Below are 12,727 nucleotides of genomic sequence, written 5' to 3' on the forward strand. Positions count from 1 at the left end.
TAGCTGGTGATCTTGTTATGTTAGTTTTTCACTGTTATCATGCACCGCATAGGCCTACATTACATTTGGGCAATTTCTATAAAAGCGTGCAGATTTGGGCAAATTTACGTTCTGCCCCCCCAAAATGGTGTGGTCTCGTACGGCTATGATTTGTTATAATAAGTTGCAGACTGCGTTTTAGTAAAAAAATTGCTTTTTTCGGCAGGCAGTCATTCAGTCTCGCAGTCACCTCACTCTTTTACAAAAAGTTTAGTAACATTTATTGGAAAAGCCATTCTGACACATCTTTGATTCTATAATCTCCCCATATAACATGACGTGATATTTCTCCATATGTCGTGTTTAGAACGGCCAGTTCTTGCATAGTTCGTTCTTCTATTCCATCAACGACTTTCATAAATCTGCAATCATAACAGCAGTAGGCTATGTATTAGTGTTCTAGCTAATGACTGTAGTCCTTCTGTTGCCGTGATTTTCAGTTATTTTTAATATAGTTAGAAACAAACTAGCAAAACAAAGTTTTTTTAAAGGAGTGTGTTTAACACAATTGGATAAAATCTAATACAAATTAAGTGTTTCTCGGCAGTCGAGTGTAGCAAGAATTAACAGCAATAGACTGCCGATTACATTCAAATGCAGAGAAACACATGCTTTTGGAAAAGTCTTGATGGCTAGTGTGGAGGCTACACCTGTATGGTTAACGAAACACAATGCTCGCTGTTCTACAGTGAGTAGTCAGGTAGTGCTGATGCCAGGAAGATCGCTCCTTCTCAACATTAAAACTTAGGTTGAAAAATGCCATAGAAATAGTAGCCTACGTACAAAATCAGTAGTTTCAAGCTGTCCATGCAAGCTTCAAACAATTCAAACAAAAAATTTGTTAGGCCTAACAGATGCTACTTACCGAGAAAACAAATGGATACAATAATTGCTTCTCCAATCCCACAGTTCGTGATATATTAATTTGATTTCTTCCCAATTAGGTCTCAACATTTTTTTTTTGACTACAGTTATTGTTGATGGAAAAAGTTGCCACATCGACCAAGGCACAAAGCAAGAACTGTCACTCCATCTTGAATCGTTAAAATAACGATATTCTTGAAACCATCTGTGGAGGAACCAGGAGTTTCTTGAGGCCATTATAATGCTATTGGCCAGTGCGTCATAATTTTCTTCTCCAAGGACCATTTGATGAACTCTCAGCTCATTTAAAGACTTTAATATTAGTAGATCATCATCCATATAAATACCACCAACTTCAAGTAAAATTTGAAGTCTTGCAACATCTGATTGATGTTCCACTTTCTAAAAAAGATAAAAATTTAGTTATAAAAAGATCAAAAGGATTAATAGCTAAAAGCTTACAGCTGAATTGAGATAGTTTACGAAGTACGTTCAGACTTGTTGCTACAACTCTATCAGTTGGAAAGTTAAAACTACTTAGTCGAGTGATGAGAGCGTTCTCTCAGAATATCAGCGGTTCAACTCCCAACATGGTCAGATGCGTCTCAGAGGTAATTCGCATGATATAGGCTACCAAACACTGTGAGGCTAATTACTGATTCTCTTGATTTTTAGATTTTATTATCAGGAGGTATTCATGTTTGTTGCGACGAAAATAACTTTAGGGTTAAACGTGTAGACACTAAGCCGACAGATTTAAGCAAAGTTTTCAACTTTGCGTGAAGCATGCTAACTATAGAACAAAACTGAAAGAACTTTTTTTGTTGTCAAGCCTGCAGTAGGCTACCTGACTGCCTTAAAAGTCAGAATTTAATCTATGATATTCGTAGGTACTTCAAAAAAGGGAAAGAAGGTCGAGATCGACTAACCAACACACCCCAACAAAAAAACTATTAAAGATGGGGTGTTTTTTAGTTTTCAAGTGCTGTCGAAACATTTCGGCCTCCAAAAATTTAACCTGGTTCCGAGTCCAAAAGTACTTCTTGGACCCCTGAAACGCCTATTGATGACAGTGATTGAAACATATATGATATAAAAGCTAGTTATCATCTTTAACATCACGAGGTAACCTAGCATATAGTCACCAGAAGAACGCAAACTAATTTTATTACCAAATGCCTGGTGAACAGTCTCTCTCTGTTTTTTATATGATTTATGTTGGACAGACTGAAAATGCGACGCTTCAAAGACAACAACCTACTATCAATAGTAGTCTGCTTTACAAAGTTAAATTGGGCCTATATTTGTCTGAAAACATCAACGGCAAAATACATGTAGGGCAAAATATTTACACAAAATAATTAAAAACAGAAGTCACAAGCAATTGCCGATAAATCTACCTGTAAGAGCTGTCCAAAAATTTGATTAGGTGGTGTTCGCCGAACAATCTTTAAAGTTGATGCTGAATTGACGAAAGCATTCCAATATGATCCATTAGGAATGCAATTGGTGTGAAATAATATTAAGGAAGGTCTCTGATAGCGTACAGCACTCAGCATACTGTGAGGTAGTAATGTAGGTATGCCACGAGAAGAAATGTTGTGGTAAAAGGTGACCATGCCAAGTTAAATTTGATTTATCCTTTCATGGCCACCTAAAGATACGGCCTGATTTGTCACATTTTGCAGAAATTTCCCGATTTTGCCAACTTTGGGCGAAGGTTTAATAAATTTTTTCTAAAAATTATATTTTTACGCTTTCTTTACTCTTTTCCCCAGATGACACAAAATGTTTTAACATCCTCACATTTTAAAAAACAAAGAAAATTTGATTTCGCAGATTTCAGTCAGACTGTTAATTTTTCAATAACAGTCTGATTTAGCGTTTTTCAACTTATCTTTTCTCATTTGCTACTGCTTCCCCAAGGTACGGTAACAAAAAAGTTTTATGTCATTAGGAAACCACAAAAAGTAAAAACATCTCAGAAAATGTCAGTCAAACACTAGCAGTAGCTGTAATCAAAATCTGCAAAATTTGACAAATCAGGCCGCATCTCCAGGTGGCCATGATCCTTTGTAATCAGTACGAAGCTTCAACGATCATATGATTGTGAAAAGTCTAGTATCTATAAGGTCTAAAATTTACGAGAAATTTAAAAATGTTGAACTTAAATAGTTAGCCTAATGTAGCCTACTTAAATTTACGGTACGGTAGCCTACTGTGTTTGGGTCTGCATTTACTTGCAAGAGTTTTGATAACTATTGGTGCCACACATTTTGTTTAGTCTAGGCTACTTACCTTGTGTAATGATGGATTTTGTACTTATGGCAGCCAAACCAAATAAAATGAACTATGTTTGGTATTTTATAATTTCCTCCATTCATCAAGATTGATCTAATTTCTGCCATCTGAAAAAAACAGACCAACTATAGCCTAAGCCTATGCCTATCCCACTACGTGAAAGATGTTGTGCAGTAGCTGAGCCACTTTCGATACAACTTGATTATTTAAGCACAGATAGGCTATATAATAATAATAATGTTATGGTTTTATTTATTTTTGCTTTGCAACAGCTATATGGATTTTCAGCCAGAGGGCTCATTTTTCATTTTATATCTGGTTTACGATGTTATCACATTATTACCCGACTTATTCTCTTGGAGTTATGCAAAAAAGAATACAATCGTTTCCGTTTTTAACGTCTTCGGTTTGACCCGAACTGTAATCGATCTCAGATATACCAGCATCAGAGTCGAAGGCGAGAACCACTCGGCCGCTAAGCTGATAGCACAGATACATACCATCAATCAGTAGTCGAAGAAGTAATCATTTTTATAGCCTTATTTGAAAGTATCGACTGTTAATTGTTTTTTTGCAATACTTGCATCCTCTTATTAAATTTAGCGTCAAATAATAATAACTTAATTGAAAATAGCCTTTTGTACATTGACACTTGGAAGAAGAAGGTTAATTAGTGTTGGAATTTGGTTCAAGGGCATTACGAAATTCTCATCGAACAAATGACACTACGCGAAAAAAAAAGTACAATATGCCATTAAATTCATAAATTAGAGTCGAGTTACTTCCAAAAGATCATCATCTCCTAAACTTAGTCGTCGTTGCTTTGCCGCTGCAAGCTCTCTCTTTATGGCCTCTTCGTTAGTAATCATCCTTACGTCTTTTACCATCGTCAAAGGATTTGGTCTGGGAATATCATCCTGAACACAATAATAAAATTTTTATTTCTAGGGACAACGAAGTTTTACTCATAATAGACCTACATCAAGGTATCGCCACGAGTGGCTGTAGAATGGTTGTTACCATACGATGAGCATCTTAAACGTAGGCTGCAACGCATGCAATCAAATCTATCTTATCTTATAGCGTTTCCGCGTTCAAAATGCCATTTTTCAATCATCAAACTCAAAAAGGCGTCTTTGCTAACGTACTGTAGTGATTCAACTCATTAATTCAACAACAGGCGAATACCATAGGCTACCGTAACAGCAAAAGTGTGAATCGAGAAGAAAATTATTTCTAAGGATTTGATTTGTTGTCGATAATTCAACAACAAATCAAAATCTACAACAAAAAAGATTTGTTATCTATAAAATGTGTCACTTTGTTGAGTAAAAAGTTAAAATCTGTAGATGGAAACATGAAGTTAAACGTACATAAATTAAAATGGAAGAACTTGTAGCCTACTTGCAAATACAGTAGGCTACATTGTGAAGTCGAATAACAATCGAACCAAGTTGCAGTCCTGGATCTCACCAAGTCCGATACATTCATTTTTAAAGTTGACTTGATGAGCTTGCTTAATCTGGTTTCGGTTTAATTTAAAAATATTGTGCCCAACAATTAATGTCCTATAGATTATACAATATTCTTCGAGATTATTGAAGCCGTTTAATTCAGTGACTTCAGTCAAATAGTGAATTTTCATTTAGTGGTTCAGCATTTTGTTGCTGGTAAAATTAGACTACAAAATACGTCTTTTGCCAACTCACAGTGTATGGGCGTAGTGTGGGTGGAGGATAGGTTTTGTTGAATGGGTTAGAAAAGTCTTTCATGAACTGTCGAGCTTTAAAGGTTTTATAATTTTTGAAAGCCATACAAGAACCTTCTGAGAGGCAGATGTTTATCTTATCAAAATTGACCGGTATTTTTGTGACTCCATGTCGACGATCTTCAAGCATTTGAAAAAATTCATTTTCAGGGATGCCCATGTCCATTGATTCTTGAAGGGAAACAGATTCCGGTGTGGTGCTTTCATCTTCAAACGTGCTTTGAATGATTGGCTCTTCATAATTTTCTTTTGTATATGATGGACTGTCAGAATAATCCAAAATTCCTAGCGGTGTTGAAAAAATTTCATGGTATTCTGGTTCTTCACCTACTGTGGTATAATCGGAATCTTTGTAATAACTTTCATCCTCTCTGACATCGGATGCATCTCTATCCTTTGCTTTCAAACCAAACAGGTCAAGAACGCTTTTTGTAACTGACGTGAGTTCTTGATTGGGCTGAAAAGCTTTAAACTCATTACGAAATTTCGACTTTTTATGATAATGTTTTATGCTCTCAAAATGCGTTTTTGATCCAAGCGAGTAGTCACTTGATTTCGAGTTGTAAATTTTCCTTGCTAATAGTAAGAATGCAAAAAGCAGCAAAAAACGAAACCAAATTGACACAGTATACCGTCTCCTTGCAAAGATCATTTTTGCCAGTTTCAAACCAGCAAATTCTTCTTTGTGAAAGCTACCATTGTGCTATATTATGTTAGGCTATTTGTTTAGGTCAACAAAAACCATCAGAAGCACATAAAAAAAATAAAGAAGATTGCGCAAGCCTAGTTAGTAAACGTGTAGTTTTGATACATTATTTGTACTAAAACTAAAGCTATTGCATTATTTCATACATTATTTCATAGAGTTATTTGACAGTTGATTGTTTCTCGTCCATGTATTCACTCCAATCAAGTGGTAATACTCTCAACACTCGGCCAAGCAGAGGGCGATAGTAGAGCAGTAGGGTATAGTATTACGTTTTGAAAAGGATAGCCTATAACGTTCATAATACAGAGACTTCGTACTTTTGTTAAGTTAAAGCTGCTCTTTCTAAAATATCGTCTAATTTAGATATGATTCTCTGGGTGTTACCCATTTTATGGCTTTGTAACTTTGTAGTTTAGACACGTTACACAACTCTAGTGTGGCTATTAGCTGCCAATGTCTTTTGCTGCCATTCTTCTACTCGGGCAGACAACCAACTCTTTTCTTCTGGAGTGTCAAATACTATGAAAAAATTAAGTGTAACTACAAGCGCCTTGTTATAAATTTTCTCAGTAGAATATTTACTCTCGAATGCTCTGTCATTACAATTTAGAAAGCAGCTTTGACTACTGGAAGGTTTGACAATATACGCACTGTCCTGACACTTCACAGCACAATGGCCTGAGGCGTGTTTACTGTGAAGGTGCTGTCATCTTTTGTTTTTGAGACTTTTTTTCGAGGAGAGTTTCATTTAATCGTTATTTATAGAGTATAACTTTGTTTCGCTTTAACTAACAAGACTTTATACAGACCTAATTATTATATTGTCATCTATTTTTCAACAGATTGTTTATGATTTTTCAGCAGCTGTGGCTTTAGCAATTGTTTCCTCCGTTGTTCTACCTTTGGTTTTGTTAACTTTAATTCCGGCATGCTTTTCAGTCCTCCAATTTGGTAGATGGTGTCAAAATATCTCATTTCTGTCGTCTTTTTGTTCTTATGCCTTGCACCATATGCTATTGCTATATGAATACGTATGTTAGCGTTTTGTCGTCTACCCCAACAGTCACTGCCGCCCACACACGTCAATTTGTTTCAGTTTAATTTATTATTCAACTTTTAGGCTATTGGTCTTAATTTTCATATTTTTGTTTTTTTGTTAGGATATTTTTATCTGTAGCCTACAGTATATATCATCACACAATAGTTTGCCATGGATTACCCTTTTTATTGCCATTTTCAAACTATCAAGTGTAGGATTACAGATATAATTAGGAACTTACAAAAATTTACGGATTTGCAACAGTATTATTAGTGGAAATATATATATTTACACTGAATAGATTCTTATACAAAAGCTGGTCGGCGTAGCTCGGCTGAAATTGAGTACCTTGCATTTGATTTTGAATAAATTCAAGAAATATGTAACATTTCTAGTCAGTCTAAATCAGGTTAAGAACTAGGTTAAAGACTACTGAAGGTGATGTATTTAGAGTCTAAACTCTAAGCATAGTTGATACACCACCTTCAGTAGTGGATTTACTGCAAAGTGTAAAGTCATATAAAGTAGGCAATAAAAATTTTTTTGAAAAACGACCCAAGCTTGACTAATTATTTTAAGCCGTCCATAAAGTCAAACCGGTTAATAACACGACATAGAGATCTTAAATTCCAATGGTTTTACAATTTACTCCCATTGGACATGCTTGGTTTAGCTCACGTTCAATCACTTTCAAGTTTTAAAGTGAAATAGTTTTTTCCATAAAGCAACCAATTTCAAATTTATTTTTCTTCCAGTGAGTTTGGTTTATTTCTTTTATGCTGACCTTGTCTTTCATTACTGAATACTCGACCTGTTTCATGCTTCAGTAAATGCCCTTCACAAAAGTTTAGCGTTTTCAATTGAAAATAGGATCTTAACTATTTGATCGTTTGCATTAAAAAGCTACATAAAAACTTCTTTTTTTGTATTTTCACTAACTTTCAAATGTCCTTATTTGGAGCTAAAAACAAATAAATTAAACTTCATGTTTCCCGACGCAAGCTTGAATATTTCATTGTAGTTCTCGTCGTAATGCATTGACAACGAATGGCATTTGTGGTATTGTATTTTGAATGAATCACAATGTCAGGATATTGAGTAAGTTAGCAATAAGGAAGGTTGATGCTTGATATGAGAGCTCATTAACAAGCTACCATACAACACGCAATTTCGTTCCTTTTAGTTCTTTTATCAATTTGTCCAGTTGGTCATTCACTTTCGAAGAAGAGAAACACTTTAAAATCGTCTTGTTCTTTAGTTATTTACCTGAGCAGTAATTGCAGTAGACAACATAAAACAAAAGTTAGATTAGGCTGTGTTTGGTAAATAAGAGATGTTTACTTTGAAAATATTAGGCAACCTGCCATGTGTATCAAATTGTTTTGATAAATAAGATGATATGTGTGCATCTTCTTGGGTTTTCTGAGTTAGGAAAAGGATAGGCTGCCACCAAGAAGTGCAGTGAAATCAGTTTAATTACCGTAGTCAGCAAGACTTTTCCTATATAGTAACTTTTCTTTTAGATGGTGTTGTTTTAAATGGTAGGTTACAAAATCATCTCAATATTGATAATGGCTAATTTGCGGTACATCAACTTGGTTCAATTTCTACTTCTCATTTCCGCTGCGACAGCCCAAGGTAAGACAATAAAAATCCATAACAGTCCAAATTAAAATGTTTTAAATTAACTCCAATTAAGCTGCATAAACATTTGACAAAAACTAACTAAGAAAAAAATAAACTGACTTGAATTGTTAGCAAAACTCCTAATGCAGGATCCTGATTAAATGTCATATAATCCGGACAGTTTAAGAATTTGATAACTGATTGGCGTCTTACAGAAGCCTGCAGGTTAAAGCCTACAATATGAGGTGCAGATATCTAAAGCTATCCTTCAATATTAGAATGTACTGATCACACATATTATGCAACTTGGGTTGGAAAAGAACTTGTACGGTCATCGTTAAGCACTGACGGTTGCGATTTGATTCTCAAGTCTCCCAATAACCGTAATGTTTTGCTGAACATCACCTCCTTGGATCAAACCTGTTGTGCTAGCATAGAGGTAAAGTATTGACAGTAGTATTACTAGCTAGCGATAGTGCAACATCACCCGAAATATAGTTGCTACTTTTTGAAAACCTTTAACATTCTGGTTTATCTTTAGTCAAAATTTTAGAAGGTTTTCCTTCAAATAATTTTTTGGAAGTTTTTAGGAAAGTAGCAACTGTATTTTGTCTTCATTCGCTCTGCTTGGCATTGAGCACTCCTTTTTTAGTGTTTGCAATATTTAGTCTAGGGCTAGGCGATTGTATGATCGGAAACTATGTAGCCTATTGACAGAGATAATTGTTTAGAAAAAAACACATTTTTAAGACTTTTGCTGTTTGATTGATGTCTTGATAAAAATATTGTTTGTTAAAAATTGACAATTTATTTGTGGATCGAAACAAATTTGACAAAAGAGAATCCAATAATTAAGTACCCAACATAAGCTCGAAAGTTAAGGAAAAAGTTATAAATGAAAGCATATTAGACTGATTGGGAAAAATTTCAAAAAAGTTATTCTGTTCTTTTTGTCTGACTGATGGTCTTGTGATAATGGTCTTTTCTATTCTGGGTCATGAAATTTGCACATTACCCTTTACCATAGTCTTTTTTTTTAAATGCAAAGTGTTGCAATTTTACAAGACTTAAAAATCCAAGCGAACTACTTGTAATAAACATTCCATGATGCAACGTTTTATTGCTGAAACAATAGCAAACTAATTTAGGTTACAAATTTAAACCATTATGCGTTGCACTTGTAGCCTACTAATTCACTACTGATCTTATTGGCTATTATTATTACTTTTAATCGAGTAGCCTACGATGCAGCACCTAAGATTTGGCCAAAGTTTGTTGATCCTCTAACTTTAATTCACTTTATGAAGTTTGTTTTCGATAGGTATTCGACAATGATTTTTTGCTTGGATCGTACAATAGACAAAGTGATCTTCCCATAACTTTGGTGTCATACAGCACTGCGTTAAAAGTTCGTTTTCACACTCGACATACCAATCAGCCGTATACAAGTTTTCGTGCATTTTTTAGACAAGGTGAAAATAAAAGACTAATGTAGGCTAATGTAGGCTACTTGAATTAATCGAGACTAATGTTTTAGTGGACTACTTTCCTGCAGTTTACGTTTGTTTGCACTGTAACTCTCTTCAAGTTTAATCAATAAAACAATTCGTACATTTTTGCTTTTACTTTTGCTTTCATCAGATAAACTTTGCAACTATTGCTAGAAAATATCCCTTTAAGTTTGCCATCTAGACACAAACTGTTTTTATTAATTCTCTGGGGTTTTTTTGCGGTGAAAGAGTAGGCTAACCATATTTGAGACTACGGATTTCGTTTTTCAAACAGTTCTTTGACCAAGAGCTTTAGATTTTAAACAGTTCTCATATGGTCTAATAACGGAGTAAAGTGTAGACGATAGACAGGTTTAAAATCCCACAGAATTGATTTAGCTCCCCCCCTCCCCCAAGAAAAATTGTAAGCATTAAAATCTTGCTTTCAAATGCTTTGATAGCTTCAAATCAAATAGCTGTTGTGCGGTTGTTGTTTGTGTTATTCTAAAATGAAGTTTAAAAACAAGACAGGTTGATGAGCAATTACGACAAAAATGCTATCAAAATGCTGCAACCTCTTTGCAACTACCCAAAATGTGTTTTTTTTTCATCAGTCAATAATTGTGGCACACGCCTCATCACAACAAGGTCGGATTGGAGGAGTTTTGGAACACCAGAGTTTTCAAACCGTTCTTCTGAAACATTGGATTGCTACTGGCAGATCTTATCACCATACAACGATAAGAAAGTTGAACTAAAGGTTTCAAATAGAACGCTTCAGTCTTGTTGTGAATATGTCGAAGTAAGTATTGTTGTTTCACTGTCCTACCATGTAAAAGTAGTTAAGAATCAGCCTTGCAAGCAAATGTGACTCTGTGATCATCATCATCATTACAATCACCGTCATTGTCACCAGGGGCGTTGGCAGGGGGTCTAGGTGGTACTTTTGGACCCGGGCCAGGAATATCTAAGGGGCCCGGATTTAAAAGATTCCCCGCGACTTCAAACATTATCAAGATCTTAATATAATCAGATCTAAAGGAATTGCCATCAGAGGTTAAAACAGCCATTTCAGCCGACAGATGGTAAAGTACCGGGCCCCCTTCTGGGTAGCCTCGGATAGTGATTTCCCTAACCATAAATATTACCCAAAACACAAATTTCAAAATACACAGGCTAATATTTGTTTAAACTCAAAAACTAAAATGGCACAGGTAAGAAGATTGCTATCCCTATTTCTGCACTAAAAATTATACCAAAACCGCTTTTCAGATTGCAGCAATCAGCAAATGTTTGACCTAGGCCCAAACACCTTTCCCAAATCAAATTGAAATCTTTCTGACTGTGTGCACTAACTTTGCTGTAAATTCTCTTCTGGTGGGCCTAGAATGACCAGTGAAACATCAATGGAATCGGGAAGTAATACTCTAGCGCCATGTGATAAATAAAAGTTAACCGCTAGGTAGAGATAGTAAGTTTTGCAGTTCAAGAAATTTTAAGATTGTGCAAGATTTGTTAAATGACCATGTTTAAACGACATCAATAAAAGTTTGTACACAATCTTTATATTCATAACATTGTCGATGAAGGGGGCCCGAAAATAAATTGGTACCGGGCCCGATAAATCCTGTCAACGGCCCTGACCGTCATCGTCATTGTCATCATCATCATCATCATCATCATCATTTTAGCCTGAAGTAGCTTAATGTTAATTTGTGTTGTTTCTCAGATAATAAGTGCTGGTACAAAACGGATAGCTACAGTGAGAGGCACAATACCTGATCCACCTACTTTTATTTCAATCGACGATGTTATGATCGTATATTTCCATTCCAGCAACTATACAAATCATTTTTCTTTCAATGTTGACTTCAGAGAAGGTTAGTAAAAACTTAGGTAACTACAATAACTGTATCATTCGGGAGGAGGATCTTTGTTGGCAAGTTTTGTTTCGCATCTGCGTAGGTGCAGATGTTACTCACAGTCACAGGATGGGGCACACGAGGTCACTTGCCAGTTGCCATCCAACTTAGGTGATAATCTCAAACTTTGTCATTATTCTGCAGTTTGATGACAAAGACATCTGACAATGTTTGATACACTTTCAGCTTTATGTGGAAATACCTTTTACTTGCACGCCAATGAAGCACCGCGGACAATTTCATCACCGAATTATCCAGACGAATCTAACCAACCCCTTGACTGCACTTATCGATTTTATGGACAGGAATATTATCTAGTTAAACTTACTGTTGAGCTAAACACAAGATACAAAGACGACTACCTGGAGGCAAGTTAAGAAAACTCGTTAGTATATTTTCTAAGTTTTTTGTTTCACTTTTACTCATGTTGAAATAACAGCCGCTTCTCACTGATGACGACCTCACATGCTATCAAAGCAACAAGTCGTCGGTAGGTAACGCAATAATCCCCGTTTACTAAGCCTACTTAGGAACAGAACGATTTTGGGCTTGTTAGGAGGGTAGGCCTTTTAAGCGGGAGTGATACTCTGCCACTCTTCTACATTCAGTGATTTTGGACGGGACTAAATTGGGATTAGAAAGCGGGTGGGCCTATTAACCGTGGGCTTAGTAAGCGGGGACAATTGTAACATCTTTATAAAGGTGCAAGTTTTGAACAAGCAGAATTTCTAGCGAAACTGAATGGAAAAGTAAATATATTCATTTCCTTGTTAGCTTTTAAACAAATCTTGTTATTGTACTTTTCACAAGGTCATGAAAGAAAACGTACCAACCATGCGTATCAGTGGTAAAGTGTCGAAGACAGTGACTTCATCGCAGTTGACGCTTCGAATTCGAAGCAAGCGTGCATCTCCTGGTATAGGCTTTCGAGCCACATATCGGCTGGGTAAAATACTGCGATTATATTAA

The 12,727-nt window shown here is 35.6% G+C and overlaps 2 protein-coding genes across 2 annotated transcripts; one reads left to right on the forward strand and one right to left on the reverse strand.

The window, feature by feature from the left end:
* Nucleotides 1-254: 254 nt before the first annotated feature.
* Nucleotides 255-5,671, reverse strand: LOC145785758 (uncharacterized). Its single transcript, XM_082597466.1, has 6 exons — nt 4,914-5,671; nt 3,987-4,121; nt 3,202-3,311; nt 2,304-2,463; nt 905-1,305; nt 255-401 (listed from the first exon to the last, which is right to left on the reverse strand). The coding sequence occupies exons 1-6, from the start codon at nt 5,622-5,624 to the stop codon at nt 260-262; spliced, it is 1,659 nt and encodes a 552-aa protein (XP_082453592.1). The 5' UTR covers nt 5,625-5,671; the 3' UTR covers nt 255-259.
* Nucleotides 5,672-8,291: 2,620 nt separating this feature from the next.
* LOC145785194 (embryonic protein UVS.2-like) lies at nt 8,292-12,727 on the forward strand. Its single transcript, XM_082596885.1, has 5 exons — nt 8,292-8,358; nt 10,451-10,638; nt 11,566-11,716; nt 11,945-12,126; nt 12,569-12,727. Exons 1-5 carry the CDS (start codon nt 8,292-8,294, stop codon nt 12,725-12,727), a joined length of 747 nt encoding a protein of 248 aa, XP_082453011.1.

Source organism: Aplidium turbinatum, chromosome 16 (assembly GCF_918807975.1).
Source record: "Aplidium turbinatum chromosome 16, kaAplTurb1.1, whole genome shotgun sequence".
Lineage (NCBI taxonomy): Eukaryota > Metazoa > Chordata > Ascidiacea > Aplousobranchia > Polyclinidae > Aplidium > Aplidium turbinatum.